This window comes from Pseudorca crassidens, chromosome 13 (genome assembly GCF_039906515.1).
Source record: "Pseudorca crassidens isolate mPseCra1 chromosome 13, mPseCra1.hap1, whole genome shotgun sequence".
NCBI classification, from domain to species: domain Eukaryota; kingdom Metazoa; phylum Chordata; class Mammalia; order Artiodactyla; family Delphinidae; genus Pseudorca; species Pseudorca crassidens.
This window is the reverse complement of record NC_090308.1, coordinates 12,694,265-12,721,446: the sequence shown is the minus strand read 5'-3', so window position 1 is coordinate 12,721,446 and position 27,182 is coordinate 12,694,265. Positions and strand designations below refer to the sequence as shown.

The following is a 27,182-nucleotide window of genomic DNA, read 5'->3' as shown; positions in this document are numbered from 1 at the left end:
GCAGTTTAGGTTGGTTTGGGAGAATGTTCAATAAATGTAATTAGGTCAAATTGTTTGAGAGTATTATTCAAGTTCTCTACAACCTTACTGGTTTTCTGTCTCCTTGTATTATTAATATAGAGAGTAGATGTTGAAATATTCAACTGTAATTGTGGATTTGTCTATTTTTCTTTGCTGTTCTTTCAGTTTTTGCTTGATGTATGTTCAGGCTCTATTATTAAATGCATAAATAATTAGTATTTTTAAGTCCTCATAATGAACTTCTCCCCCTTATCACTATAAAATGACTCTATTTATTGCTGATAATGTTCATTCTAAAATCTACTTTGATATCAATATAGCCACTCCAGGTTCTTTTGATTACTCTTACAATGGCATATTTTCATTTTACTTTTATCTATTTCTGTCATTTTAAAAAATACTTCTTTATACTATTTTCTTATTCCCTTCTCCTTTAGGGACTCCATTTTACATTTACTAAGCTGCTTGAAGTTCTCCCACAGCTCTCTGATGTTACCTTCATTTTGTCATTCTTTTCACCTATTTCCTTTTGAAAACTCTCATTACTCTATCTGTAATTCTCTGATGTCTAATCTACTGTTAATCTCATCTAATGTATTTATCATCTTGGACATTGTAGCTTTCATCTTAAGAAGTTTGATGTGAAGATATATATTTTTTCTTCATTTCTCTACTTAATATGCTCAGTCTTTTCCCAGCTTCTTGAACATATGGATTACAATCACAGTTCTAACATTCTTATTTACTAATTTTGTCATGTGTTGCATTTGGGGGTTGTTTTACTTGATTTTTAGTTTTACTCCTCAATATTGATCATATTTTCTGCTTCTGTGACATGCCTGGTAATTTTTTATTATATGCTGACATTATGAATTTCACTTCGTTGTATGTTGGATATTTTTGTATTTCTATAAATACTCTTTACCTTTATTCTGGGACAGAGATAAGTTACTCTGAAACAGTAGACTTACTTTGGGTCTTGCTTTTCAACTTTCTTAGGCAGGACCAGAGCAGTATGTAATCCATGATGAATTTTCCCTACTACTGAGATGCAAGCCTTTTGAGTACTTTCCTTGATGTCCTATGAATTAAGAGGCTTTCCACTCTGGCTGGTGGGAATAGGAACTATTCTCAATCTTAGTTAAAGTACTATTTTCTTTAATCCTTTCAGGTAATTCTTCCTCTGGTTTCAGATATTTCCTTTACATGCAAGTATTTAATCAGTATACACAGAAAGACTTGAGGGGGAATTCTTCAGCTCTCTCTATGTGCAGCTCTCTTTTCTCTGCTGCTTTTCCCTGCCAACTCAAGCCACCTTGGTCTCCATGGGCTCACAACATTCTCTTCTCGGTTGAAGGAGGCCGTTGGATTCTATCTGGGTTTTCTCTGCCTGTAACACAGCCTCAGAGCTTCCTCCAGGCAAAAACCAGGGCAGTGTTCAAGTTCATCTTGTTTGTATACAATCTCCCAGACTTCATTGTCCTTTGTTGCCTGATGTCCAGTATCTTTAAAACCACTTTCGTATACGTTTAGTTATTTCAGAGGTTATTTCTAGTCCCTTGTATTGCATCCCCACTGGGAGTAGATCCCAGAATTGAGGCTTTAAATTGACAAAATACTGATGCCAAATAGGAAAAAGAATCCAAGTTTGATATAGTATGACCTGATTCTGCCCAAGTATGTAATTACTGGTCCAAGATATGAATGATTATTAAGAATGATAACGATTGATATTTCCTTAATATTTTTTATTTCATACACAATAAAGGGAAGAAGAAAAATGTTTCCCATTAAAGGCATCCGAGTCTACCCCTACTTTTATTTTCTAAACTGTTATGGTCTATTAATTCTCCCATCAGCTACATCAAAGGAGTGACTGGATAGCTCTCATCTGTTATGGACACAATTTTCTGCATTTAGAACAATACAGAGAATCATACTGGCAATAATTTGGGGAAGCAGAGACTATGAACTCTGCTCATGGTGTTTCATTTTTACTGTTGCTTTATGGACTTCATATCATACTTGGGTTGAAGTTCATAGAAGTTTTAATAAGTGTAAACCCAGGGAGCTCATAAGCCATGTCCCAAACTCTACAACTGTGGTCATTCTTTATTTTGCTCTGTTGTAAGGAATGCTGATTCATACCCATATCTCAAAGCAATTTTCCACTCCATTTAGCTTACATGTTTATTTAGGAAATACTTATTGAGTGCCTACTATGTCAAGGCACTGTGTGAGACACTAATTTTATAAAATATGAAACAAAGAATAGTCTCTGTACTAATGAAGTATATAATCTAGTGATGACATAGATAATACAGGTTATCAAATAAATAAGTATTTAAATACAAATTGTATTCATTGCTATGAAAGAAAGTAACAAGGGGCTATGCTAGAGAATAAAAAGCTATCAATTCTGATAACACGGAGAGGTCCTATCTAAGACAGTATCATGTAAGTGACCCACTGAAGGAAGAGAGCTAATCATAGCAATAGCACAAAAGAGAGCTGACAGAGACATATGTTTGTACTTACATATTATGAAAGGAAAGACAAAGTTGTTGTGTTCAAGGATATGAAATAAAGCCATTGTGGCTGAAGTGCAGCAAGGGAGAGAGCGGAACAAGATGAGGTTGGAAGATAAGCAGATGCCATATCACACAGGGTCCTAAGTGCAATAGTCATTGAAGACTTTAAACCATGGGGATGTCAGAATCATCTTTATGTTCTTGGTATATCACTCAGCCATAAAAACGAATGAAATAATCCCATTTGCAGCAACATGGATAGACCTAGAGATTATCATACTAAGTGAAGTAAGTCAGACAGAGAAAGACAAATATCATATGATATCACTCATATGTGGAATCTAATTTTTAAAGATACAAATGAACTTATTTACAAAACAGAAACAGACTTACAGATATTTAAAACAAACTTATGGTTACCAAATGGGAAACATGGTGGGGGGAGGGATAAATCAGGAACTTGGGGTTAACATACACACACTACTATATACAAGATAAATAACAAACAAGGACCTACTGTATAGCACAGGGAACTCTACTCAATATTCTGTGATACCTATATGAGAAAAGAATCTGAAAAAGAATGAATATATGTATACGTATAACTTAATCACTTTGCTGTACACCTGAAACAAACACAAAATTGTAAATCGACTGTACTCCAATAAAAAAAATTTTTATTAAAAAAAAGAGTAATCTTTATGCTCTTGAAAGATCACTCTAACTTCCATATGTATAACAGACTGGAGGAAGCAAAAGTAGAAGCAAAGATATCAACTAGGGAACTAATGCAGGAGTCCAGATGAGAAAGACAGTGAAATACACTGAGATGGTGGTGGTGGTGGAGATTCAGAGAGTGGGTGACTACATGTTAGGATAGAGAATTTGTTTATGGATGGATATTTGAGGGTAAGGGAGGGGAGGAATAAACCTTAAGTCTCAAGTTTCTGATTTAACAATTAAATCAACAATGATGTTGTTTACTGAGATGGGAAAAGTCTAAGTGAGAAAAAGTTTTAGAGGTGAAATCAAGAGCTCATTTTTGGGCCATTCAGTTTGGAATGCCCAGGGGTTATCAAAATAAAGATGTTAAGTAGCCAGCTGAATAAATAATTCCGAGGAGGAGTTTGAAATGGAAATAAAATCTCGGTAGTTATTAGAATTTAGGGCATATTTAAAGACATGAGATTGGATAAACTAGCTAAGGAGAGAATGTAATCAGGGGAACCTAAGACTTATCCTCAAGTATGATAGCTAATATTATATGTCAACTTGACTGAATCATAGGATGCCCAGATGTCTGGTTAAACATTATTTCTGGGTGTGATTGTGAGGAGATTTACAGAAGCGATTAGCATTTGAATTGGTAGACTAAATAAAGTACATTGCCGTCCCCAATGTGGTTGGGCATCACCCAATCCACTGAGGACCTGAATAGAATAAGGAGGAGGAGGGGAGTATTTGCCTTCTCCCACTGTCTGACTGTTGAGTTGGAACATTGACCTTCTCCTGCCCTTAGCACTTCTGATTCTCAGGCCTTCAGACTCAGAATGGAATCTACACCATTGAATCTCTGGCTCTCAGGCCTTCAAACTACATGACTGGTCTTCCTGGGTCTCCAGATTGCAGATGGTAGACCATGGGACTTTTCAACCTCTATAATCACTTGAGCCAATACCTTTTTGATAAATAGATTATAGATAGATAGATAGATAGATAGAAAGATAGATATAGAGATATAGAGATAAGTTCTTTTTCTCTGGAGAACCCTAATACACCAATAAACTCCAACATCTAGATTTCAGGCAGAAGAAGAAGAGTACCATAGAAGAAGGGGGGGAAAGAGGACAGAGTGATATCATAAAAGCCAAAGGAGGAAAGTGTTTTAAGGAATATAATGTGAGTAGGTTGAGGAAAGGCATGTGTCAATTAGTTTCAAATGTCAATAACGCTCTTGTGAAGAACAGTTTTTATGAAACATTAGAAGTAACAGCCAGATTGAATAGGTTGAAAAGAGATAGGAAGTGAGGAAGTAGAGACTGCATGTCTGACAAATAACTTGGGAAAAAATTATTTGGAAGGAAATCAGTGTAGTGGGGTGGTTAATAGAGGGTGACATGGGGTTAAGGAAGGAGTTTGTTAAGAGATATATATCTATATATAGATATAGATGTAGATGTAGGTATAGATTTAGATAGATATATCCTTTCTCATTTTTCTTACTGAATTAGACCCTGAATATTTGTCCTGGTACCAATTTGAAACATACAAATAAGTTAGGGGAAAAAAATAAAGTTACCTAGCATCATCAAAGATGGAAGGTTTCATGGCAGTTCACTGTCCTGAAAGGTATGTGGAAAGCCACTCCATCAATATTTGTGCAAAGCGACGTAATTTAAAAACTTACTAGTATCAACACAATTTTACAAAACAACTATCCAATCAAAAATAGCCTTTCTGTTTAACAAGAAGAAATATTTTTGACACAGATCCTTGTAAAATTGCAGTAATTCATATATGTATAGCTATGAAAAGCTTTCTTTCTCTGACTGTATAAAACTAAGCACTACCAGACCTAAGACAGAGGGTTTGCCCTCAAATTTAACTTCAAGATTTGCTTTTCCTGCACTTTTACTGCAAAAAGAGCTAAACTCACAGGACATTTCCAGCAAACATGAGAATTTTTCAGTTCTTTCCCCACATATTGTGTGAGTTATGGATAGGTGAAGAGTAGATTAATAAGCATAGATGAAGAAATGAGCAACGCCCCTAATTGCAAGGGAGCAGTTTAGAAACTAGTCTTATTATTTAATATAAAAACATATAAAGTTTAAGGGAAAGGATTGTTTTTTAATTTAGTAGTTTCTATCCAAGAATGCCCAGCATATTCCATTCACTCTTGCTGAACACAATGAGGTTGACCTTATTATTTTAATTTTACAGATGAAGAAACTAGGTTTTATGGAAGTTAAGCATCTTACCTAAGTATATACAACTGGTAAGTATCAGAGCTAGGGTTTAAGTCCAGCTTTTCCAAGTCCAAAGCCAATGTTTCCAAAGATATAGCATAATGATCTGCAGCAGAAGGAAGTGGTTAGGAATGTAGGCTAGGAACCAGACTGCCTGAGTTCAATACCTAATTCCACTCCACTTTAATCTGTGAATTTGTGCAAGTTATTTCTTCTGCTCTATCTCAGTTTTCTCATTTATAAAATGGGGATAATGATATTTACCTCATAGGGTTTTTATGAGAATTAAATGAGTTTAAACAGTGCTTGAACAATATACCTCAGTAAATGACAACCATTAACACACTAACATTCTTTTAAGAAAAACAGTTCTTCTCTATTTGGTAAGGTTACCCTTTTATGAAGAGTGCTCTTAGTAACTAGTGAGCAAAAATGCTTCACAGTCAAATCACCCTAAACTATTTTTGATCTTATATCTGAACACAGACAACCAGAATTTTAATTTCAAAATTCTGACAAAATTGTCTTCGGTCCATCACTGCTTATGTATTTGCTTTTTGTTCAAGCTTTCCCTACCCCACCCTCCAGTAAGTCTTTGTTTATCTTTCTGTAAAAAAAAGGACAGTGACTAAATCCAGCAGCACCAAAGCTGGGAAAGCTTCCAAGTTCATTTGCAGAATACTCCACAGAGCTAGAGATATGTGATCTGTCACAATATTGTAAGTTTGCACTAAGTCTGCATTCTAAAAACTCACTGGGAAAAAGGAAAGCAAACAGGAAGGAACAGCTGGGTCAGCGGGCTTCTCCATTCATTGCATGGTAATGACTTTGCCCACACTCATTGCCCATTTCTCCTACAAACAATAGAATTCAGATGAGTAGATGTGTCAGAACTGGGTTGCTCTAAGATGACAGAAAAAGACTCCTGTCTTTTATATAATTGTAGCCTTTTGGCCTTGCGGTTGTTACATGCAATAAATGTCATTTTAAGAGGACTAGCCCTTACATCCCATCAAAATCTTCCCAGGAAACCTGGAGCATAGAACTCTGGTATTCTCTCATATTGTGGCAGAACAGCAGCAGTACAGGCACATTACCGAAATAGCATGGTCCAAGGGAGGTAAAGCTGATCTGTTTTGTGGTAGAAAGCCTTTCCATTGAATTTGCTGGAAAATCAGGAGAAAGAGCTACTTAACACTCATCTTTTGAATATTATGCATCCTGCCTTGTCCCTGTGATGGAAGAGCAGAAAAATGAGGGACTGCAAACAGAAAAAAGGAATCAACAATCTGAGGATAAAATGATACTGGCGTGTATGTGTGCATGTCCGTGTTTTCCTGGAGTGGCTGGGGAATAAATGATATTTATGCCAAAGTATGGCTTTATAGAAATTATTTCAGAGTTCTTGTGGTTACTTCTAAATTTTATTACATATTTGGAAGTTTGATAAACAAAGGGAAATCCAAAGCTCCTAGCTATGGGAATTAAATACTTAGAAAAATCAGCTAAAGGCAAAAGAGAAGAGAGAAAAGCTTCAACAGATTAAAAGTTTCACAAAAGTGTCATTTTCCAATGTAAATATAAACTACCTCATAATTGTCTGTGTGTTTACCCATGTGCATATATGTGTGCATTCATACATGGTCACATGCACAAAGAATTTAAAGCCAAGCAATTTGAATTGAAATAATACATATGTCTCAATTATCTGGATGCTACAAGAAAAAGCAAAAATGATTCTGACCAGAATAACTTTTATAATTGTTTTAGTTTTCCATTTCAATCATGTGTAGACTATTTTAGAACAGTTGTTTTTCTTTTTAAGAAAATTATTTGGCAATCATTGGAATGGAGAACAAAATAGGCCCATTTATTTATTTTTTTCAGATGGACTACTAATACAGATGGTGCTATTAAAATTATGTCAAAGTAATGTTCACAGAAAAGTAGGATTTAAATTCAAATATTTTAAAAAGTTCATTCAGAAAGAAAAAGAGTGATACTTTGAGTCAAGATAAGACAACCTTCCAAATAATTTATGCAATACTTCAACTATCAACAAAATAATTTACGTTATTGAACTTCCTCTTCCAAATGTAAAAATTTAAATATCTCCTACAATTCTTTTCATTATTCCATGGAGTCTTCATCTCAAGAACACTGGTAAAGGAGAGGAATAATTGCATCGTTAGCACTTGTTTGATGGGGTCTAGTCAAAAATACCAGTGGAATTGACTATTTATCATTATTGCTTCAGCAAATGGTTTCATATGGGCTAAATAATAAAAAATATAACAAGCTAGGATTTCTTAGAGGTGGGCTTGAATATTTGACAAACTTCTAAAATAATCTCAAGCAAATAACACTCAACAGAAATAAACATTTGTCTTCTAATTTCTGTCATGATAAAAAACTTTCCATAACTTACAAATTATTGAATTATACTCCTCAGACTGGAGCAGTAGGTAGATAACCAATCTTTGGTCTAGATCATAACTTGGATACATTGCTTTCCTTCCTCTGAGTTGTTAGGTACATTAAGACAGAAAATACAAATTTGCAGAACTCCCACTGTTGGCAGAACAATGGCATATACGACAATATCTGATTTCCAGAGCCCTTCTTAGGTATCATACTTCCAAAGGGTTAAAGTGGCAAATAATGCCACATTCTAGCACCTGGGAGCCAAGCTGGGATCTTACATTCAAAGTCAGATTTTTTAGTCAAGATGGGTGTACGTTTTTAATTACATTTCAATCAAGTTAAAATGTTTTTTTCTTTAAACTATTCATCCTCAGCCATAATGTTTAAAAACAAAAAATAGGCTCTATGAAATATTTTCTAGAAATATATGAAATATGAGTAAACTTGTTTAGTAATATTTATTGCTCAATATCCTTAATCATTTACACCTTTAAAAGAGAGAAGGAGAGTTTTCCAGTGTGTTTATCCTTGAACTCTAAACATTTTGGTTCCTGCCTTTTTAAGGCAGCCCAAAATCCAGAGAAAACAAGGACGATGAAGAGAGTTACATAAAGAGTCAACAACCAGTTGCAGTCAGAATACTTTCAAAGAATTGTGTATGAAATTCTAAGGAGAACTGAGAGACAGCTATGTACATTTAATTTAAATCACCAGTGCAAGTGTATATGAGAGAATAGTTAGTTTGAAAAATTCTATTAACAATGTCATTCAAGTGCCTGAAATAATCAATGCATGTTGGCAAAACTTATGAAAATAAGTTTTATGAATTTATTCATATAACAAATGTTTATTGAGAACTCATTTTATGCCAGAAAAATTCCCTGCCTCCATGAAATTAATATTAAATAGTAAAAAACTATATACATCCAAATAAAATATATAATGGGTTGGCTGGTGATAAGTGCTAAATAAAACTTTATTTTATGTTGTAAAATAAAGTTGCAATGGTGTGTCTGTTAGTTATCTATTACCACAATATTGCAGCATTCAGCAATAGGTGTATATTGCACATGCATCAACTATGCTGATCTGGCTGGGGTTGGCTGGCTGTAGGATGATGAAGTTGATCTCAGGTGAGATGACTGGGGCAACTCAGCTCTAATCCACATGTTTCTCAACTTCCGGGAGGCCAGTCTGAGCAGGTTCTCAGGGACTTGGAAGGGGTGTGAGGGAGTAAATGCAGACAGTCAACGTTTCTTGAGACCTAGACTCAGAACTCAGGCACACTGTCACTTCTAATTCATTCTACTGGCTAAAGAAAGTCATGTTATAGAACCTAGACACAAAGAACAGTGTAGGTCATCCCACCCACTGGGAAAGAGAACTGGAGAGTCAAGAGTAAACAGTATGGATACAAGGAGAGGTAAAAAAGGGGCCAGTGATACATTTACAGTGTGGAGGCTACTTGAAAAGAGTGGTCAAGAAAGAGGTTATTGATCTCTTTGATCCAATTGATGAGACACCTTAGGGAGGTGAAGGGGTGAGCCACTGGGATATCTAGAAGAAATACTTCAAGTGAAATGGCCATGAGGCAGAATGGAGAAAATGAGGGGAAGTGGTAGAATACAGGGTTACAGAGGTGGTAAGGGAGGTGAATTGGAGCAAAGATCCTTCAGGGCCTTGTATGCCCTTGAAAGATGTTTGATTTTACTCTAAGTAAGATAAGAAGCCATTTAAAGATTATGAGAAAAGGCAAAACATAATTTAATATTTAGGGGATTTACTACAACTAACGAAATGCTGGGTAGACTAGTGGTTGTCATGAAAATTGAAAGATTAATTGAGAGCCATAGACAGATATGCACTTATAGACAATAAGAGGAATTGGTAAATTCTACATGTACAATCCTATATACAAAACTATGTATATAATACCTTAAAGGAAATTTAATGGTTATTGAAGGTAAAGTGATTTACAACCTGCTTATGTTGAATTTAGAAAATAGCCCAGCTAAGCAAAGACTTCACTATAGCTATGACCTTGGATGTATTACTGCTGTTAATCATGTGTTCCATTAACAGCCACTCTCCAAAATATCAGAACTAAGCTATTAAAATAAGGGTGGGATGATGATGGCAGTTATATGAATAACTAAAGCCAATATATTTTGAAGTTCAAGGAAGAGGAGGGACTTTTAGTACTTGCCTAAGATCCAGCTTGGCTTTTACTGAATACGTTGCTTTGAAGCAAATATTTTTATGAAAAAATGTATGATATGGGTTTTATATCAATGGTAAATCTTGACTCATAGATAAGTTTTTCTTTCTTCAAATAGAAAATATAGGCTAAGCAAAAACTATCAACAAAATCGCAGATATTGCTAGTATACAGGTAACATAGTAAGGCTCAAGGAAACTAAAGGTTATATGGTTAGAATCCATGTTAGAAAATAATTTGGCTTGTAATAAATTGACTTATTTATTTACAGTCCACCTCCTTTCACAAGAGACTTGAGGTTTCACGTAGACTTGAGACAACTCAGCTAGGAAATGTGCAATTATGGAGAAAAGAAAGAACACCTCATAAGAGTAACTAAGATATAATGTAAACTGGAATTTCAAATCTTTTTACAGAATATACCAAGTGGTATTTTTTTCTATAAAAGCTCTTTTCTGGGTTTCTCAAGGTTGTCTTGATATTTGAAAGAGAAATTAAATTTGTTCTGCATTTTCCCAAATTGGATATTGAATAGATGGTACACACTGAGATATAGATGTTAATACAACTTCAGGGAAGCCTTGAAATCGTGTCCAGAATATCCTGCATTCAAAGCTGAGATAATAATTCTCCTTAATGAAAATTGAGAAAAGTAATAGAAAAGGAAAATATCAAATTTCAGTTAAAAATGTATAGTTAAAGCTCAAATTCCTACTCCATAGAACAACTACACTTTTATAAAATAGAATGAAAACCAAAAATGTTTCTGGAGAAGGACAATGGAAACTGGATTGCTCTTTGACAGTAGTTCTAGAAGAAAAGTCACATGACCAGTTGATTTGTCTACATATAAAGTCCTGGCTGGTTGACAAAATATACTGAGTTAAAAGATTAAAATGTTATCATTAGAGTAACTTGAAGTTTTTAAGCTGTGCCATTTAAAAAATCACTCAAATTATTTTAGGTGACATTATCTATAACAAAATACCATAAACTGAGTGGCTTATAAACAACAGAAATTATTTCTCACAGTTCTGAAAGCTGGAGGTCTAAAATCATGGCGCCAGCATGGTCAGGTTCTGGTAAGGGCTCTCTTCTGCATTGCAGGCTACCAAACTGCTGTCTTCTCATTATACCCTCACATAGCAAAAAGGGAGCTAGGGAGATCTCTGGGGTTTCTTTTACAAGGGTAATAATCCCACTCATAAAGTTCTCACCCTCATGATATCCTTACCTCCCAAAGACCCCATCTTCTAACACCATCACTCTGCGGGTTAGGATTTCAATACATGAATTGGGGGGAGGGGCACAAACATTCCGTCCATAGCATTTATGAAACATGCTAATTATTTTTCAACTTTTTTTTCCACTGATGAGAAAACTGTCCCTCAGCCAGGTAAAGTAACATATCCAAACTCCCTCAGCTAAAAAAGTTTAAAAAACATACAAATCTAAGGTTCACAAAATGATCTGACTTCAAGGCAAGGGCTTATTATACTGTGCTTATTTGTCTTTCACATGAAGTAAGTTTAGACTGATTCTGTGTGTCCTCAAGAGATTGAATAATGGCAGATAAATTTCAGCTCAATATGAGTGAATTAATATACTAGTTCATAGGAGAATATGTGGTAAGGCATTTTTATTCATCTTTAGGAGATCTCTGTAGCTTTTTTTTGCTGAAATTATACCCTTCAACATAAAAAGATAAAAATAATACTGAACATTGGCAAAATCACCTATGATTAGTAGAGTTTACTGGTGTTATCTGTTTTCAAGACAAATGATAAAAATAATAGTGGAATTAAATGTTCTTACCAAGCTCCCTACCTCACCCCCGTCCCTGCTGCCCAAGAATATAGCTTTCTACAACCAATTGGGCATATTTAATGATAATGTTTTTGTTAAAATATATATATATAGACAAATATTACCATGTATGGAAATGAGAATTACTTCAGAATTAGTGTTAACTTTACCAAAACATAGACAAACAAAACAAAACAAAACCTTACTCCTGGTCGATTTACAAATTTATTTATAAAGTAGATGCTTTTGTAGATTTAGAGTTGAGTTATCAAATTTTAAAATGTATCAATAATCCTCAGCCTTGTGTGAGCTGTTCCAGTTCCAGATGTCTATGTATCAATAGTTTCTCCTGGAATGTCTACATTAGAAAACACTGAAATAATGCAAATGTTTGGTTTTCACAATCTTCTACTAAGAAGCACATGTAGGAAGTCTGGAGATAAAAACAATAATTAATAATTCCAAACGTATGAGATTTATATATGGAATGTCACCGTTGTCTTTCTTTGACTTTTCTGGACACCACAACTCCCTGATTTCTGTACCCAGTTCCTACGCCTCTTCCTCACCAGGATAGAAATCAGATGCAAATAACGCTTCTACTCTAGGAGAAATAAAGCAATATGGAGTAAAGGGAATAGGTTTCCTTTCTAAAAGTTTGTTTTTCATTTCTTTTTCAGAGAAGTAATCACTCTTGTTTCAGGCAGGTTTGAAGGGTTGGAAATTCTCACTTGGTGATAGGAAACACACGGTTACATTTTCGCGGACAGGCGGGTCTGAGGCAAGGAGGGCTAAAGAAGAAGATTTTGTGTACCCTGCCCCCAAACGATTGCTTAGGCAGTAAGGATGGAAGAGCGCTGGGGTGTAGGGTGGTCAGAGTTGCATCAAGTCAATGTCTTTCCTGTCATGTTATACTGAGAAAACGGCGCTGGAAAAAGAGTGATGTCAGCCCCCTTTCTTATGCTTTACAGCCTCCAAAAACTAACTCTCTGTTTGTCTCACTCCCAACCCCTTCTCTCCAACTCCCTTCCTTGTTCTGCCCCTCCTTAGAGGTGTTTGCACAGACGAGTGCCGAGTGAGGAAACCAAGTCGTTGGATCGCTTTGCGCAAAATCCACTTCTCTCTCCTCCCTCCGCTCCAGCCTCTGGATCCCGCACAGCCCTCCTTCCCCTCCCCCCAGCGGTGTGGGGTTGACGATGTGTCTCTGTACTTCTAAGGTGGGAGGGGGCTACAAGCAGAGGATACCGTCAGATGCTTAGCTCTCTCCTTCTGCCTGACTCTCCTCTCTGGCTCCGCCAGGGTTGGTCTATAAGAAATAGCCGGAGCTGTGGCAGCGGCGAGAGAAAGCAGCGGAGGCGCGTAGACCCTGAAAGTCCGGGTGCTCGCGGTTACTCGCAACGCGGTCCCAGCCGGCCGGTCGTCAGCACCATGGACAGCAGCAGCGTCCCCAAGAACGCCAGCAATTGCACTGATCCCTTCACGCACTCTTCAAGTTGCTCCCCGGAACCCAACCCTAGTTCCTGGGTCAACTTCTCCCACTTAGAAGGCAACCTGTCCGACCCATGCGGTCCGAACCGCACCGAGCTGGGCGGGAGCGACAGCCTGTGCCCTTCGACCGGCAGTCCTTCCATGATCACGGCCATCACCATCATGGCCCTCTACTCCATTGTGTGCGTGGTGGGTCTCTTCGGAAACTTCCTGGTCATGTATGTGATTGTCAGGTAAGGAAGGCTACAGGGCTCCGAGTGTAGATTTCAGTGGCTAATAGGGGCATAAAGGGTGTCCGGCGGGAGGGTGAGAAAAGGGAGGTGAACAGGGGAGAGTATGGAGGTGACAGTGGATGGAATGGTTGCTGTTTGAGTACAAAATCCTACTTTTCTATTCTTCGCTCCGTTGATAAAGACATAATCCAAAATTTTGGGAACGGAGAAGTTGCTCTGGTAAAACTATAAAGCTCTGGCAAAAAAAAAAAAAGTCTATCTTACAGCTTGCTTATACTGAGCCAAGAGGGCTCTCAGCTCTTGAGCACAGTGTCCCACAGTCCCTTCCAAAGGAGCTGTGGAAACAATAATTTGTGAATAATGGAAGAGAAATTCTAGTTATTTTACCCCTAATTTGGGAGAGGAGGGGCAGGTTTCCTGCTCAGTTCTTTTCAGAGATGAACCTTGGCAACTTTCCTACTCCTGCTGGTGCCAGGGTATTTTGCTGCACCACTGGCCCACCTTCCTCTTCCTTGGTCATAGCAGCCCTTATTCCACTCTTTCTTCCATCCTGAGGCCACACTCATAGAGGAAGTTTTTCTGGTGTCTTTCCACAGTAAATAGTGTCGTTTTGCTGTGACAAACATGACAGCTGTGTTGCCTAGACCAGTTTGCAGTTGGCAGCTGCAGATCTGCTAGGAGAGTCACAAACTGAATGGGGATAGGTAGGGTGGTTCAGAACTGCAGGACATGACAGTTTTTCAATGCCTCCAAAAGCTGAAACTAGTTAGAAGTGACCAAAGGCAGCATAATTCTGGATTATAAACTATTACATAAGAAGTTGTAATGGTTGCTCTGGAAAAATTAAGAAGTGTCTTTATCCAATGAAATTGTTTCAAAAGAGTTCGTGGCCCACTTTCTATTTGCCCAGATGTTCCAGGTTTATCTGGCAAAGAGTGTGCAAACTCTCAGCATTGAGATTGATGTAAATAGATTGTGTTAGTGTTGATGTGCATATTCAAATCCTACATGTTAATATGGAATACTATATTTTCACTTTTGTTGAAGTAGATAATTATTTTAATACTTTAAAATGGCTCCTGATTTAGGATTTTCTTTCTACTAGGGGTTCTATGTATGTAGCAAGCATGGCATTTTCATATTGGCTACAATACTGGCTTCATCTATTCAACAAGTATTGCAGGTTTCAATGGAGCTCTTTAATCGTTTAACAATCATTTTCTCCATTATGCTTCCATTATCAACGTGCTGCAAGTTGCTTATCGATTCTTTCTACTTTGATGTACGATTTCTTTAATTGATGATTGTTAAAGAGTGAAACTAATTTTCCTGATCTTTTGATGAGGAATAAGATAAGTAGTTTCTCTGAGAAAAGAGCACCATCTATTGCAAAGAAGGCTAACAACAAAAGGAAAAATGCAGGGAGAAAATCAATGGAAGAATTTATTTTTTAAAACATTACTTTATGTAATTCAATATAAAGCTTCATATAAAAGATAAAAATTGTCTCTTTTGCATTTATCATAATAAAAATAACAATTAAAGGTCTGCTTCATGAAGGGAAAATGTTTCTCATTTCTCCTAAGAAAATTCATAGAATCATGAGTTTATAGAGCTAGAAGGGAAACTAGAGCTTTTCTAGGCTAGGTGATTAAAATGTGGCAGAGAAAATATAAATGATTTCTCCAAGGACAGATAATTCATTAGTTCAGTACCATGGAATTGCTCTTAGCCAATATAATTTTGTGTTTATTAGAGTGGCAAATCATGATTTGAGTTAATTCAACTAGAAGATTGACAGAGTAGGTTTAGATAATAATGTGGAAATAATAAATCAGTCCAAATCTATGCCTGTAATCCTGGATAATGAAGGATAAATAGAAATTACCAAACCATCTTGATACCCTGCCATCTCAAACATAATCTTTTATGCTCTGTTATTGCTTCTCTTGGTATTTTCCTTCCTGACTTTTCTCCTCTCTAGTTTATGCTTTTCTATAAAGTGAGAGCCAATAGAGCAGCAGCTGGCTGTGAAATAAGCAGATTGGTTTTATTCTAGTGTTTAAGAGATTACTACTTGGGTGAGTTTGTTCTAAAGGCATTAAAATGTAAAACCTCTGAACTTTTGATGACTTGGAAAAGGATGGTGACACTGTCTCTGAGAACATGATATTATGCTTTATTTTTCTGTGCTTAAAGTTTTAACAAAATACATTCACTTTTTTTATACAACAGAAACTAACCCAACATTGTAAAGCAATTATACTCCAATAAAGGTGTTAAAAGAAGATAAAAAAAGGGCACCCCAAACACCCACCTGTGGCAAGCCAGGTGTTTAATTCCAAGGTCAGGTAATCCTCTGGGTATATGACTGTGAAACAGAAAAATAGTTCAGTGACAAATGAAGTGATGAGGAAAGCCTCTGGGGAGTGAAGAAACTATATCTATTTAGCTGAGAAATTTAACTGGACTGTCTCCATGCTGTGGTTATTTCACTACAAAATGATCAGTTCGGGGACATTATTGCCTCTGTTAGAAAGATGAATATAATGCTGCATCTATTAAAGTACTGAGGTGAAATGCTTACTTCTTGCTATTATTTAAAATTCAACAAATACTTTTGAATTTTCAAGTAGTTACGGTTTTCTAATCAGATTAAGATTATATTTATTAGAATGTCTTAACACATTGAGTGAACCATGAGGTTCGATGACTATGGCAACAAAAAACAACAACAAAAATAACAGGTAATATAGATGCCATGAATGATTAATGATTTTCAGTTCTGTATCTTAACTCCACCATCATCATAACTTCATCAACAACATTACTAAATAATATAACTTAAGTAACATTCTTACACAGTGCTGTTCTAAGGAACATAAGGGAGGAAAAGAGATGCTGCTACATGATTTAAAATTTTAAAATCCAGATGTTAAATGATAGACTGTTATAACTGTTCATTATCTGAAAGCTTTTTTGGTTTTAAAGTACTTGCATGGTAACTATATATTAAAAATTACCACAGTTATTCTGGAAAAATAAGGCGATAAAATATTACAATATGTGGCAATCATTTAAAATGGGATAATAGTATATTATTGTCAAGAAGGTTTTAAAGAAAAAAAATCAATCAAAATAATACACAAAGTTATAGCCACCAGGAGTGTTTCACTTATTGAAAATATTTGACCAAAGTAAAGAATTAACCATAGCTGTAAAAACTGATATAGTCCCAGATGTATTTATTTTGTGAGTTTTTTCAAGAGATTTGTCCATTTAGTTATGGTCTATGCAGACACTGTTGGAAAAAGTAAAGGGTTAGAAACTGTTAGATCTCTGGGGGCTATGTAAGCCATCCTTCCAAATAAAGTTCCAATGAAGAGTGCCAAATTATATGGCCTTCTTTTTTAAGATTATTTCTTAACTTGACGAGATGAATTCTCAATATTAGTTATCAGATAAGAGCATTTAAATATATGCAAGATGTTATTATCTTTGATTTCACTAAGAAGTATTTCTAATTTTAAAACATGTCCTATGATCTCTGTGTATTAAATATTATTAAATATTTGATTCAGGTTTAAAGTACAGAATGATCAGTGGAGAGCTCCTAGTAACATCTATCACAATGTGAACTGTAACTGCTGTTTCCCGTACAGGTGCTAATTCTGTTGGGAACACCTCTTTCTCAGTGTGTCCTGACAACACTAAATTGTTTTTCATTTCCTCCATTGTAAGCTATGTCTCTGTCATTTGCATAGAGTTATCACTGAGTTTCTTTTCCTTCTCTCCTTTCATGAATGAGCTATCTTATACTTTATGAAATATTTCCAACATAAAGAAATGTATAGAGAATAATATGATTCTTCACCTTTAAACCTTATATATAATTATGATAATTTTATATACCTCTAATAATATATAATATATGTTATATTATATATAGTATATATTTATATATACATAATACATAATTGTATATAATTTACATATTTTATACAATACATAGTGTAATATATAATATGTAATTGTATATACATAATAATATATAATATATATAAGAAGCCATCTCTCTTCTCCCACTATACTCCCTCCCTTGAGACTATCACTGTTGTAAATTTGGTGGTTATTATTCATATACATATTTTAAAATTTTTATTTCACATGTGTGTTTCCACAAATGAAGGGTAATCATTTAAACATGCTCTTCAAACTGCATATATTATTTATATTTTATATTAATGTTGATATACATAATTTCACTATTTGCCCAGAGTTGTTCTAGTTCCAGCAGATCAAGGATAAAAACAAACGTCAAACACAACAACATAAAAGCAAACAAACAAACAAAAACTCAGGTCATTACCCCTCCTATATCCTTTTACTTTATCTCTAAGGATGTGTTTTAAATTAATGTAAAGATTTCTTTGTGTTTTCCCATAGTGACAAATATTTCCATGTTACTTATCTACAATATTCAAAAAAATGTTTTCAGCAACTGCTGCAACAAATATATCTGTTCATGAATGTAACCCAGGCATAATTTCTCCACTTCTGAGAAGGAAATAGAAATAATTTCTGACTACTTCAAAATGTCATTCAAGATAAATACTGGCAATATTTACTTTGGGGTTTTGTAAGCCTTGGAGGACCCCTTACACATAAAAGCTGAAATGTTATTTCTTCTAGTAATGCACTTTAGTTATGAATTGAAACCAAATTGTTTCAGTCAGCAGGAAAAGATAAACTCATTTCAATAGATAATAGCTGATTCACTTTGTTATAAAGCAGAAACTAACACACCATTGTAAAGCAATTATACTCCAATAAAGATGTTAAAAAAAAAGAATACATATTTCTTAAGAATCCTGTCTTATAACTTCTGTTCTAAATCTTAGTTATAGAATTGTCATCATATAAATTAAAACAAGTTGCTAAACACTAAAAACAAAAAGTAGCATTTTAAAATATATTGATAAATATGAAGACTAAATGTTGAGTGGAATTTTAAAATATGAGACTCTCATTTTCTCCTAATTCATAGAGAAATTGCCTGAATATTTGTCTTCAGAAATTAATCACATTCTGGATGTTGCATTGCAAAACTGATCAGAGAGATAGTGGCTCTACCGAATCTAACCAAGTGAACCTTTATAAGCCAATAGGTAGGGCAGGTAGGGCTTTTACACGTGATGAAACACGTGATGGGTTCTATCAGATGAGAGAGAGAGATCAATCTATTCTAGGTATCAGATTCTGTCTAGGCAAGAATATTATCAAGTACAGTTTGCTTTTTTAATTCAATTATGTATTAGTTTGTCATTTGCATATATTTAAACTTCTGTTTTTAGAAATACAAGGGAATCAATTTAATTTTGAGAATTTTATTTCAATATGCAGAATTAAACAGACCACATAAGTTTTTAAATCAGGGCGCCATACCTAGGTATCTAGTGACAGACTGATAATTGAAACATATGGATATCCATTTTGTTTTCAAGTTATTCCCTCTAATTTTGATAAATGATAATACAAACATAAACTTGTCTTCATGCCATGAACTCACTGTCATATTTAATATGGAACTTAGCTTGTGGATTTTCTTCTTCAGAAGAATGTTTTTAAAATATTCCCTTGAAGAATGTTGCATATGTAGTCCACCTTCATTATTCATAGATTCTGTATTTGCAAACAAGCTTACTTGCTAAAGTTTATCTGTAACCCTAAAATCCGTATTCATGGGCTTTTGGGGTCTGTCACAGACAAGGGCAGAGTTGCTCTGATGGGCAAATTCCCAGCTGAGGTCAAACGAAACAACACTCTGCCTTCCTGTTTCAGCTCTCAGAGTGTAAATATTTCCTTTCTGAGGTCTATTTAGGGCCACATTTTTAGCGTTTTTGAAGTTTTTGTTGTTGGTGATTTCACTGTTTAAAATGGCCCCAGGTGAGGCTTCCCTGGTGGTGCAGTGGTTGAGAGTCCGCCTGCCAATGCAGGGGACACGGGCGCGGAGCGGCTGGGCCCGTGAGCCATGGCCCCTGAGCCTGCACGTCCGGAGCCTGTGCTCTGCAACAGGAGAGGTCACAACAGTGAGAGACCAGCGTACCGCAAAAAATAATAATAATAATAAATAAATAAAATGGCCCCAGGTGGATTGACATGTACCCACTGTTATATTTAAAATAGAGAACCAACAAGGACAGTTTCCTGTATAGCACAGGAAACTCTGCTCAATATTCTGTAATAACCTAAATGGGAAAAGAATTTGAAAAAAAATAGATACATGCATAGGTATATCTGAAACACTTTGCTGTACACCTGAAGCTAACACAACATTGTTAATCTGCTATACTCCAATATAAAATAAAAATTTTTTAAATGACCCCAGGTGTAGTGTTGACGTGCTGTGCAGTGTCCTAAGCACAAGATGGCTGTGAGGTACCTAATGGAAAAAGGAGGCGTATTAGATAAGCTTCATGTGGGTGTTATAGGGGTGTTGGTCATGAGTTCAGAGTCAATGAATCAACAATATATATTAAATAATATGCCTTTAAACAGGAACACACATAACAGAACGTTATGTATTGATTAGTTGATGAAAATGTGATTGGAGGCTCACAGGAACCTCCCCCTGTATTTATTTGCTCCAGAAACAAAGCTTCAGTCTTCTCTAATTCAGTAGGTAAAGTGAGTCTATAGAACAAAACTACCATGAATATTGAGAATTGACTGTACTAACTTTTTTTTTCACTCTTTAAAATTTTACTTTCTATGTTTAAATTATAAGAGTAACAATCTATTTCCCATTCAAAGTTTGTGGACTTATGTGTAGGTATATATGTGTTTTATTTGAATTTATTATTTGCTGATATCAATCCACTGGTACAGCTCAGTTTTCATAATTTTGCATGTTGAAATAAAATTCTCAAAATTAAATTGATTCCCTTATATTTCTAAAAATAGAAGCTTAAATATAATTGGGATTATGTAATAATCCCATGTGAATGTCTAGATTATTCTTACAATTTAGGATTTAGTTCAGTTGTCTGAAGTCTTATGCTTCTATTTCCAGTGAAGATCTAAACTCCAGAAAGAAAACTTTCACCTAATAAGTAGTATGTAATTGCACTATAGTCATACAATCACAACTATTACTTGATACTTTTTGTTTGCTAATCACTTTATTTTTAATTTTTTATTTTATATTGGAGTATAGTTCACTTACAATGTCGTGTTAGTTTCAGGTGTACAGCAAAGTGATTTAGTTATACATACACGTATATCTATTCTTTTTCAGATTCTTTTCCCATATAGGTTATTACAGAACATTGAGAGGAGTTCCCTGTGTTATACAGGAGGTCTTTGTTGATTATCTATTTTATATATAGTGTACGTGATACTTTTTACTCAACAAACTTTGGAGTAAGTTTTAAGCCACAAAATTCTTACTCTAGTTTTCAATAAGAAACTAAACTGCCTACAAGTTAATGGCTCCAGGTGTGTGAATTAGCCTGGTCCCTCCACACTGAGAAGGGTGAGAATGCTCAAATAAAGTAGGGACGTAATCTGGAACCTAAAAACCTATTTTATACCAAGATATTTTCATGAGCCGATGTAAAGTTTGGATTTAAATGATTCCAAGATAAGAATCTCACCTCATTTTACTATATTTAGGTGCACATACAACTCACACCCATCAGGTGAAGAGGGATCACCTCAGGGGGTGACAAATGTTACTGTAAAGGGCCCGAAAGTAAATATTTTAGGCTTTGCAATCACATGGTCTCTGTCACAATTATTCCACTCTGCCATTGTAGCCCCAAAGTAGCCATGGACAAAATGCAAATGAATGGACATGACTATGTTCCAATAAAACTTTAGGTAGACACTAAAATTTGAATTTCCATATAATTTTCATGTGCCTCAAAATATTATTTTTCTCAACCATTAAAAAATATATAACTTCCTACAAACTTATTTTTGGTTTTTGATTATTCTAACTGTGAAGATGTAAAAACTTAGCTCCTAAAATATTTCTCATTAATGACAAAAAAAAGATTGATTTTCTAACTAGCATTTTTTAATAATTTTATCTAATCTTTTAGTTGACTTTTATGAAAAGCCATACATTTGATTATCAGGAAAATAATCATGCCACACCTTCTTTTGTTAACTCATTTTACAAGAATGAAATGATTCTTCATTCAGTACAAAAAAATGCAAACCTTCATTTTGGTTTACTTGATTATACAATGCAAATTATTCCATAATAAGTGTTACCAAATTACTTCCTTGTAGCAGCCTCAGATTAAAAACAGCCAAACTGGGCTTCCCTGGTGGCGCAGTGGTTAAGAGTCCGCCTGCCGATGCAGGGGACACGGGTTCATGCCCCAGTCCGGGAAGATCCCACGTGCTGCTGCGGAGCGGCTGCGCCCGTGAGCCATGGCCGCTGAGCCTGCGCGCCTGGAGCCTGTTGCTCCGCAACGGGAGAGGCCACAACAGTGAGAGGCCCGCATACCGCAAAAAAAAAAAAAAAAACAAAAACAGCCAAACTAATTATTATACATATAAAAAAATTAAAATACAAATTAGAATGTAAAACCATTCTTAGCTGACAGATTTGGCCCACAAGCTGTCATTTGCCAAACTCTGGTACAAACGTGCTAAATAAAACTTAGTGGTCATAAAAGAGAACATATCTCCTTCTTCGGCAAATTTGATTGCATTTTGTTGTTTACTAGATGGAAACAAAGCATTTTGTAAAAATAACCTAGTACCACCTTGCAGTATTTTTCAACATGAGGAAATATCAATACAAAATGAAGTTTAACACAAATCAGAAAAGTGGTCATAGATTTTTATGACAGAGGATACTGCTTTTCTGAAACTGATGTTGAAGTTAAAATGCTTAAAATAGTAATCACACAGGATCATCTCCATGTCACCCCAGGTGTCCACCTTCAACCCCCAACTCTTCATCCAACCCAGACAAACCACAATATTCATTACCACTCTTGGCCAGTGATTAAGGAGTAAGTGCTTAGAAAATTGCGGTTCTTAAAAATTTCCATCTATTGAATATGCTTTGTGGTTATCTTAAATCAGTGCAATTTTCTAGGCTTTTCCACAGTATTTTCATCTTCAGTCATTTGAAGCTTTCAGGAAAAATTGAAATTGTCATCTGTAAATTCACATTAACTTCTTAGCAAATATGAAATCTGTCCTCAAAGACACTTATGCCTACACACACACCCACCCCCATGCACCCAGATGGTGACTAGCAGCTTCATTGCCCTCCACCTCTCTTTAGGCCCTTAGAAGCACAAAAGCTCATTGCTTGGATTTTTTTTCATCTTCTTTTTGACTTACGTAACTTGCTCATTTTTTTTAAATTTGTTTTCTGTGGTTCTCAAAAGTCGCGTTGAAAAATGTTATTCCCTGTGTTTTAGAACTTAGACTGTCCAGCTGCATAAAGAGGACTAGGGTAAGCCTAGGTGTTCTGTGGTGTTTGTAATCCCTTGACTTCCTGCCCATGGTTTCCCTCAATCATTTCCTAAAACTCGCTGAAATCTCCTCCCTGCCTGATTTCTCATCTTTAATTCAGTCCCCATCTGTATCCAGATGACTGCTTCTTTGACCACTTGTGTTCAGAGAGAACTTTCTAGCATGTACACGAATTCTTTAAATCAGCCAGATGGCCACCAGGTACAAGTTTGCAAGGAGAGCTAAGTTAAGGAGAGTTTTAACTGGGTGATAAAGAGTCCAGCTGAAGAATGCTACAGTTCCCAGAATCTCTTAGGTGAGATTTGGATCTACATTCTAGCAAGAAACCCAGACAGGATAAAATGAATAATAAAAGTTGAATTTCCTTCCAATTATGGAACATCAGAGCTATTGCATAAATCCTTGCAACGCACTTAAGAGACAAAGAAGGAGAAGACCTCCCAGATATTCCATTCCAGTGGTTCTCAATCTTGGTTGCACATCAGATTCACCTGGGAAGCCTTTAAAGAAAGAAAACCCACTTCCACCTAAGGCTAATTAAATTAGAAACTCTGGGCATAACTCCCGGATGCAGGTAGGTCTAAAAGCTCCCTTGGTGAGTCTTATGTGCAGTCAGGATTGGGACACACAGATCTGGACCAACCTACCTATTTCATGGATGAGAGAGCAGTCCTGTTTGACAAGGAAGTTTAAGAGATCTGTCCATGTTTCATTTCTCTGAACATTATGAAGCTGCTTGTAGAATAAATAGTAAATTAAACTACCTCCCAGAAAAGCTAAAGCTCACGATGTTTTAACAATTTTCCTAAAGTTGACCAATCATCTCCCTTCATAGCAGGCACACTGGCATGGAAACAGTGCTAATTCTGGAATGAGGAATACTAATCATATTCAACCTCACATAAATTTTAGGTCCAAATTAGATAAGATATATGGAAATGGGTGTTACATTCTAAAAGTGCTATATGAGAGACATGTTTTGTTATTTGCTTCCCTCCCACTGGGAATTTCTTCCCTTCCCTCCCACTGGGCTCACACCATCGGCATGCAAGATCTCAACATTCACCCACTACTCCTGCCTTACCCTAGATCAATCATATTATTATTCTTACATTTTGAAATGCAGTTTATCATTTTGGAATCACAGTTTCTGCAGAGACAAGGCAAGGCGTTGCATGGGTGTTATTGTTGTCATTCTTTGATTCATTCCAATGCACTGGATCACTCCAATATCATTTTGTTTAGCAACCATGATGATGGGAAGAGAATTCTAAGGACACATAACTGCAGTTTACTTGGCTCCCTATTGATAAGTCTTTCTATATTATATGATAAGTTAATGGAGAAAAAAGATGCAAACCAATTTTTTTTTTGAAAAAGAATAGCTATTTTTAACTTAAATATTTCACATTTAAATCGGTGTTATAGTCCAAGTGTCTAAAGCAGAATCCAAGTCTAAATGCTGACTGCATATAATGAAACTCCTTTTTACTCAGCAGAGAAGTTTACTTGAATTAAAAGAAATAACTTATAATAATGGTGTCCTTTGAACACGAGCTTTGGAAATTCAGGAATTTAACATACCATCCCTGTGAAAAGTCCTGGCTTCTGTCATGAGTCTGACTCACTAATCACAGTAAAACTGTTCAAAAAGATGGAGGTCTTCATGGAGGATGTATTTGTGATGGTACAGTGAGTCCATGTGAATGTCTGTTCCTAACACCTTCTTAATGGATTTTTCCAGGACTTGCAAGGCAATGCCTGTCAACTTTTAAATCAGAGTAGTAAACTCTATAAATAAAGCAAGCACAAGATAGAAAATAATATCCTTGAGACCCACTCAAGAGAACTGAGAACTGAGAGTTCTCTGAGAGTATTCCAAGTACAGAAACTGTGGAACAAGGAGATCAGTGAAAGAAAAGGCCTTTGCTTCTGAGCATTTTTTCACTGAAACACTGGGTTCAGTGCCACTGAAATGTTGAGCAGTTTTGTGGGGGACTATTAATGTTAATTGAAAAATGCTGCTGGCAGTATAACCTGAACATCGGAACTTGACTGTGCCTGCCAAGAAGAACAAGGGAAATTTTTATCAACATTATAACTTAACACTTACTCAGCCCCATCAGCTCTAAAGAGGAAACCATATGGGTTGAAGGAATTTATATATGAGCATGTTTCTGATGATGTTGGTGACCCAAGGCCACGAAAATAAGAGGTTCTATTAAAAGCAGACAATGTTAATTGAGATCCTTCAAACAGTCATTCCTTCTGATGATAAAAGGAAGCTTATTTAACCACTTTGCAAAATAAGCAAAATAGATATTTAAAGAATAAATGTAATGCCTTAAAATTATATAGGACTTTAATTTTTTCATTACATTGAATAATATAATTTTGTAAAATTTTTGTGAGTTTAAACAAGGAAAAAAATTGTAAGTCAAACCAATACTAAAGAAGATGAAACTGAAGCTCATTTATTTGCTATGTTTGTTCAACACTACTTACAAAGCACCCTCCTAGAAGCTCCGAAATCTACCACTGAGCAAAACAGACCCAGTCCTACCTCTCTCCAAAAGTACAGTCTAGTGGAAAAGAAAATTAAATCATTTCACCAGCTGATAAATGCCAAAGATAGGACCAGGATAACTAACCCAGTGTTCTTTAACCACACTACCAGACAAACACTATTCCCAAGGTTTATTACAATTACTGTAGCTTATCTTCCTCCATCTCCAAGCCTAGCAATGGGAAACCTTTTGATTTAAGTCTTTATTAATTTTCTGAATTTCATTAAAGGTATTATTTATGTTTCAGATACAAGATAGAGAAAAGTGAGTGGAGAGAGCCTTGGTTAATTTTCATAGAACAATGAAACAGAATCCTATTGACCAGGATTTACAAGTATTTCTCAAAGCAGATGTTATAAACATTCCACAAATACTAAGGATAAAGCAATGGAATAGTAGAGTCTGGAATGAATGGGACTCACAGGAAGAAAATCTCAAGAACCATTGCTGTAGGACATTCATTAGTGTGTCACTACACTGAAACAATGTCCATTTTATTTCTGAATACCCTGTCACACATAAACATAGGCAGCAGAAATCTCAAGGTAGAAGTCAGACCCAAACTTCTGTTCTTTAAAATTACTACCCATTTTGTGGAATTTAGAATACAAGTATCAAAGGAGAAATGGATGCCATCTTTTGAAAAAGGATCATTACTCTGACAAAATGCAGACGTTTCCTGCCTATAAATAAATATGTCACATTCCCACAAAATACATTGGTACATTGGTACGAGTCAATGCCACAAAGCATACATTAAAATACAAACCACGCCAATGATAATTTCCACAAGAGTACTATTTTCTCAACACTTTAGAAACTCAAAAATAAGAACATATGAATGAATGAATGAACGTGCCCATCTACACACCCTTGCAGACCTACTAGAGAATGGACTTGAGGATATGGGGAGGGGGAAGTGTAAGCTGGGACAAAGTGAGAGAGTGGCATGGACATATATACACTACCAAACGTAAAATAGCTAGCTAGTGGGAAGCAGCCGCATAGCACAGGGAGATCAGCTCAGTGCTTTGTGACCACCTAGAGGGGTGGGATAGGGAGGGTGGGAGGGAGGGAGATGCAAGAGGGAAGAGATATGGGAACATATGTATATGTATAAATGATTCATTTTGTTATAAAGCAGAAACTAACACACCATTGTAAAGCAGTCATACTCTAATAAAGATGTTTTTAAAAAATGAAAAAAAAAGCATATTTTACATAAAGATATATGTCCTTTATCAAAAAATGTACTCTTCTGGAATAATAATAGAAACCATGCTTTGGTATAGCTGAGATATTTTGTCCACACAGTAGTTTGAAGTTAAGTTGATATTTGAAACATAATATATTGGTCAACTTTCTAGTTAAAATAGATGAAGAGGTGGAGTTTAACATACCAAATCCTTGGGTGGGGGAGA

The 27,182-nt window shown here is 35.6% G+C and overlaps 1 protein-coding gene across 3 annotated transcripts in view; it reads left to right on the top strand.

The window, feature by feature from the left end:
* The first annotated feature begins 13,273 nt into the window (after positions 1-13,273).
* OPRM1 (opioid receptor mu 1) overlaps positions 13,274-27,182 on the top strand; it is a 160,323-nt gene continuing 146,414 nt past the window's right edge. For all 3 annotated transcript variants that reach the window (XM_067701725.1, XM_067701724.1, XM_067701726.1), the window contains exon 1: positions 13,274-13,690. In XM_067701725.1, coding sequence (XP_067557826.1) covers positions 13,398-13,690 — 293 coding nt within the window. In that variant the 5' untranslated portion in view covers positions 13,274-13,397. The remainder of the gene's footprint in view (positions 13,691-27,182) is intronic.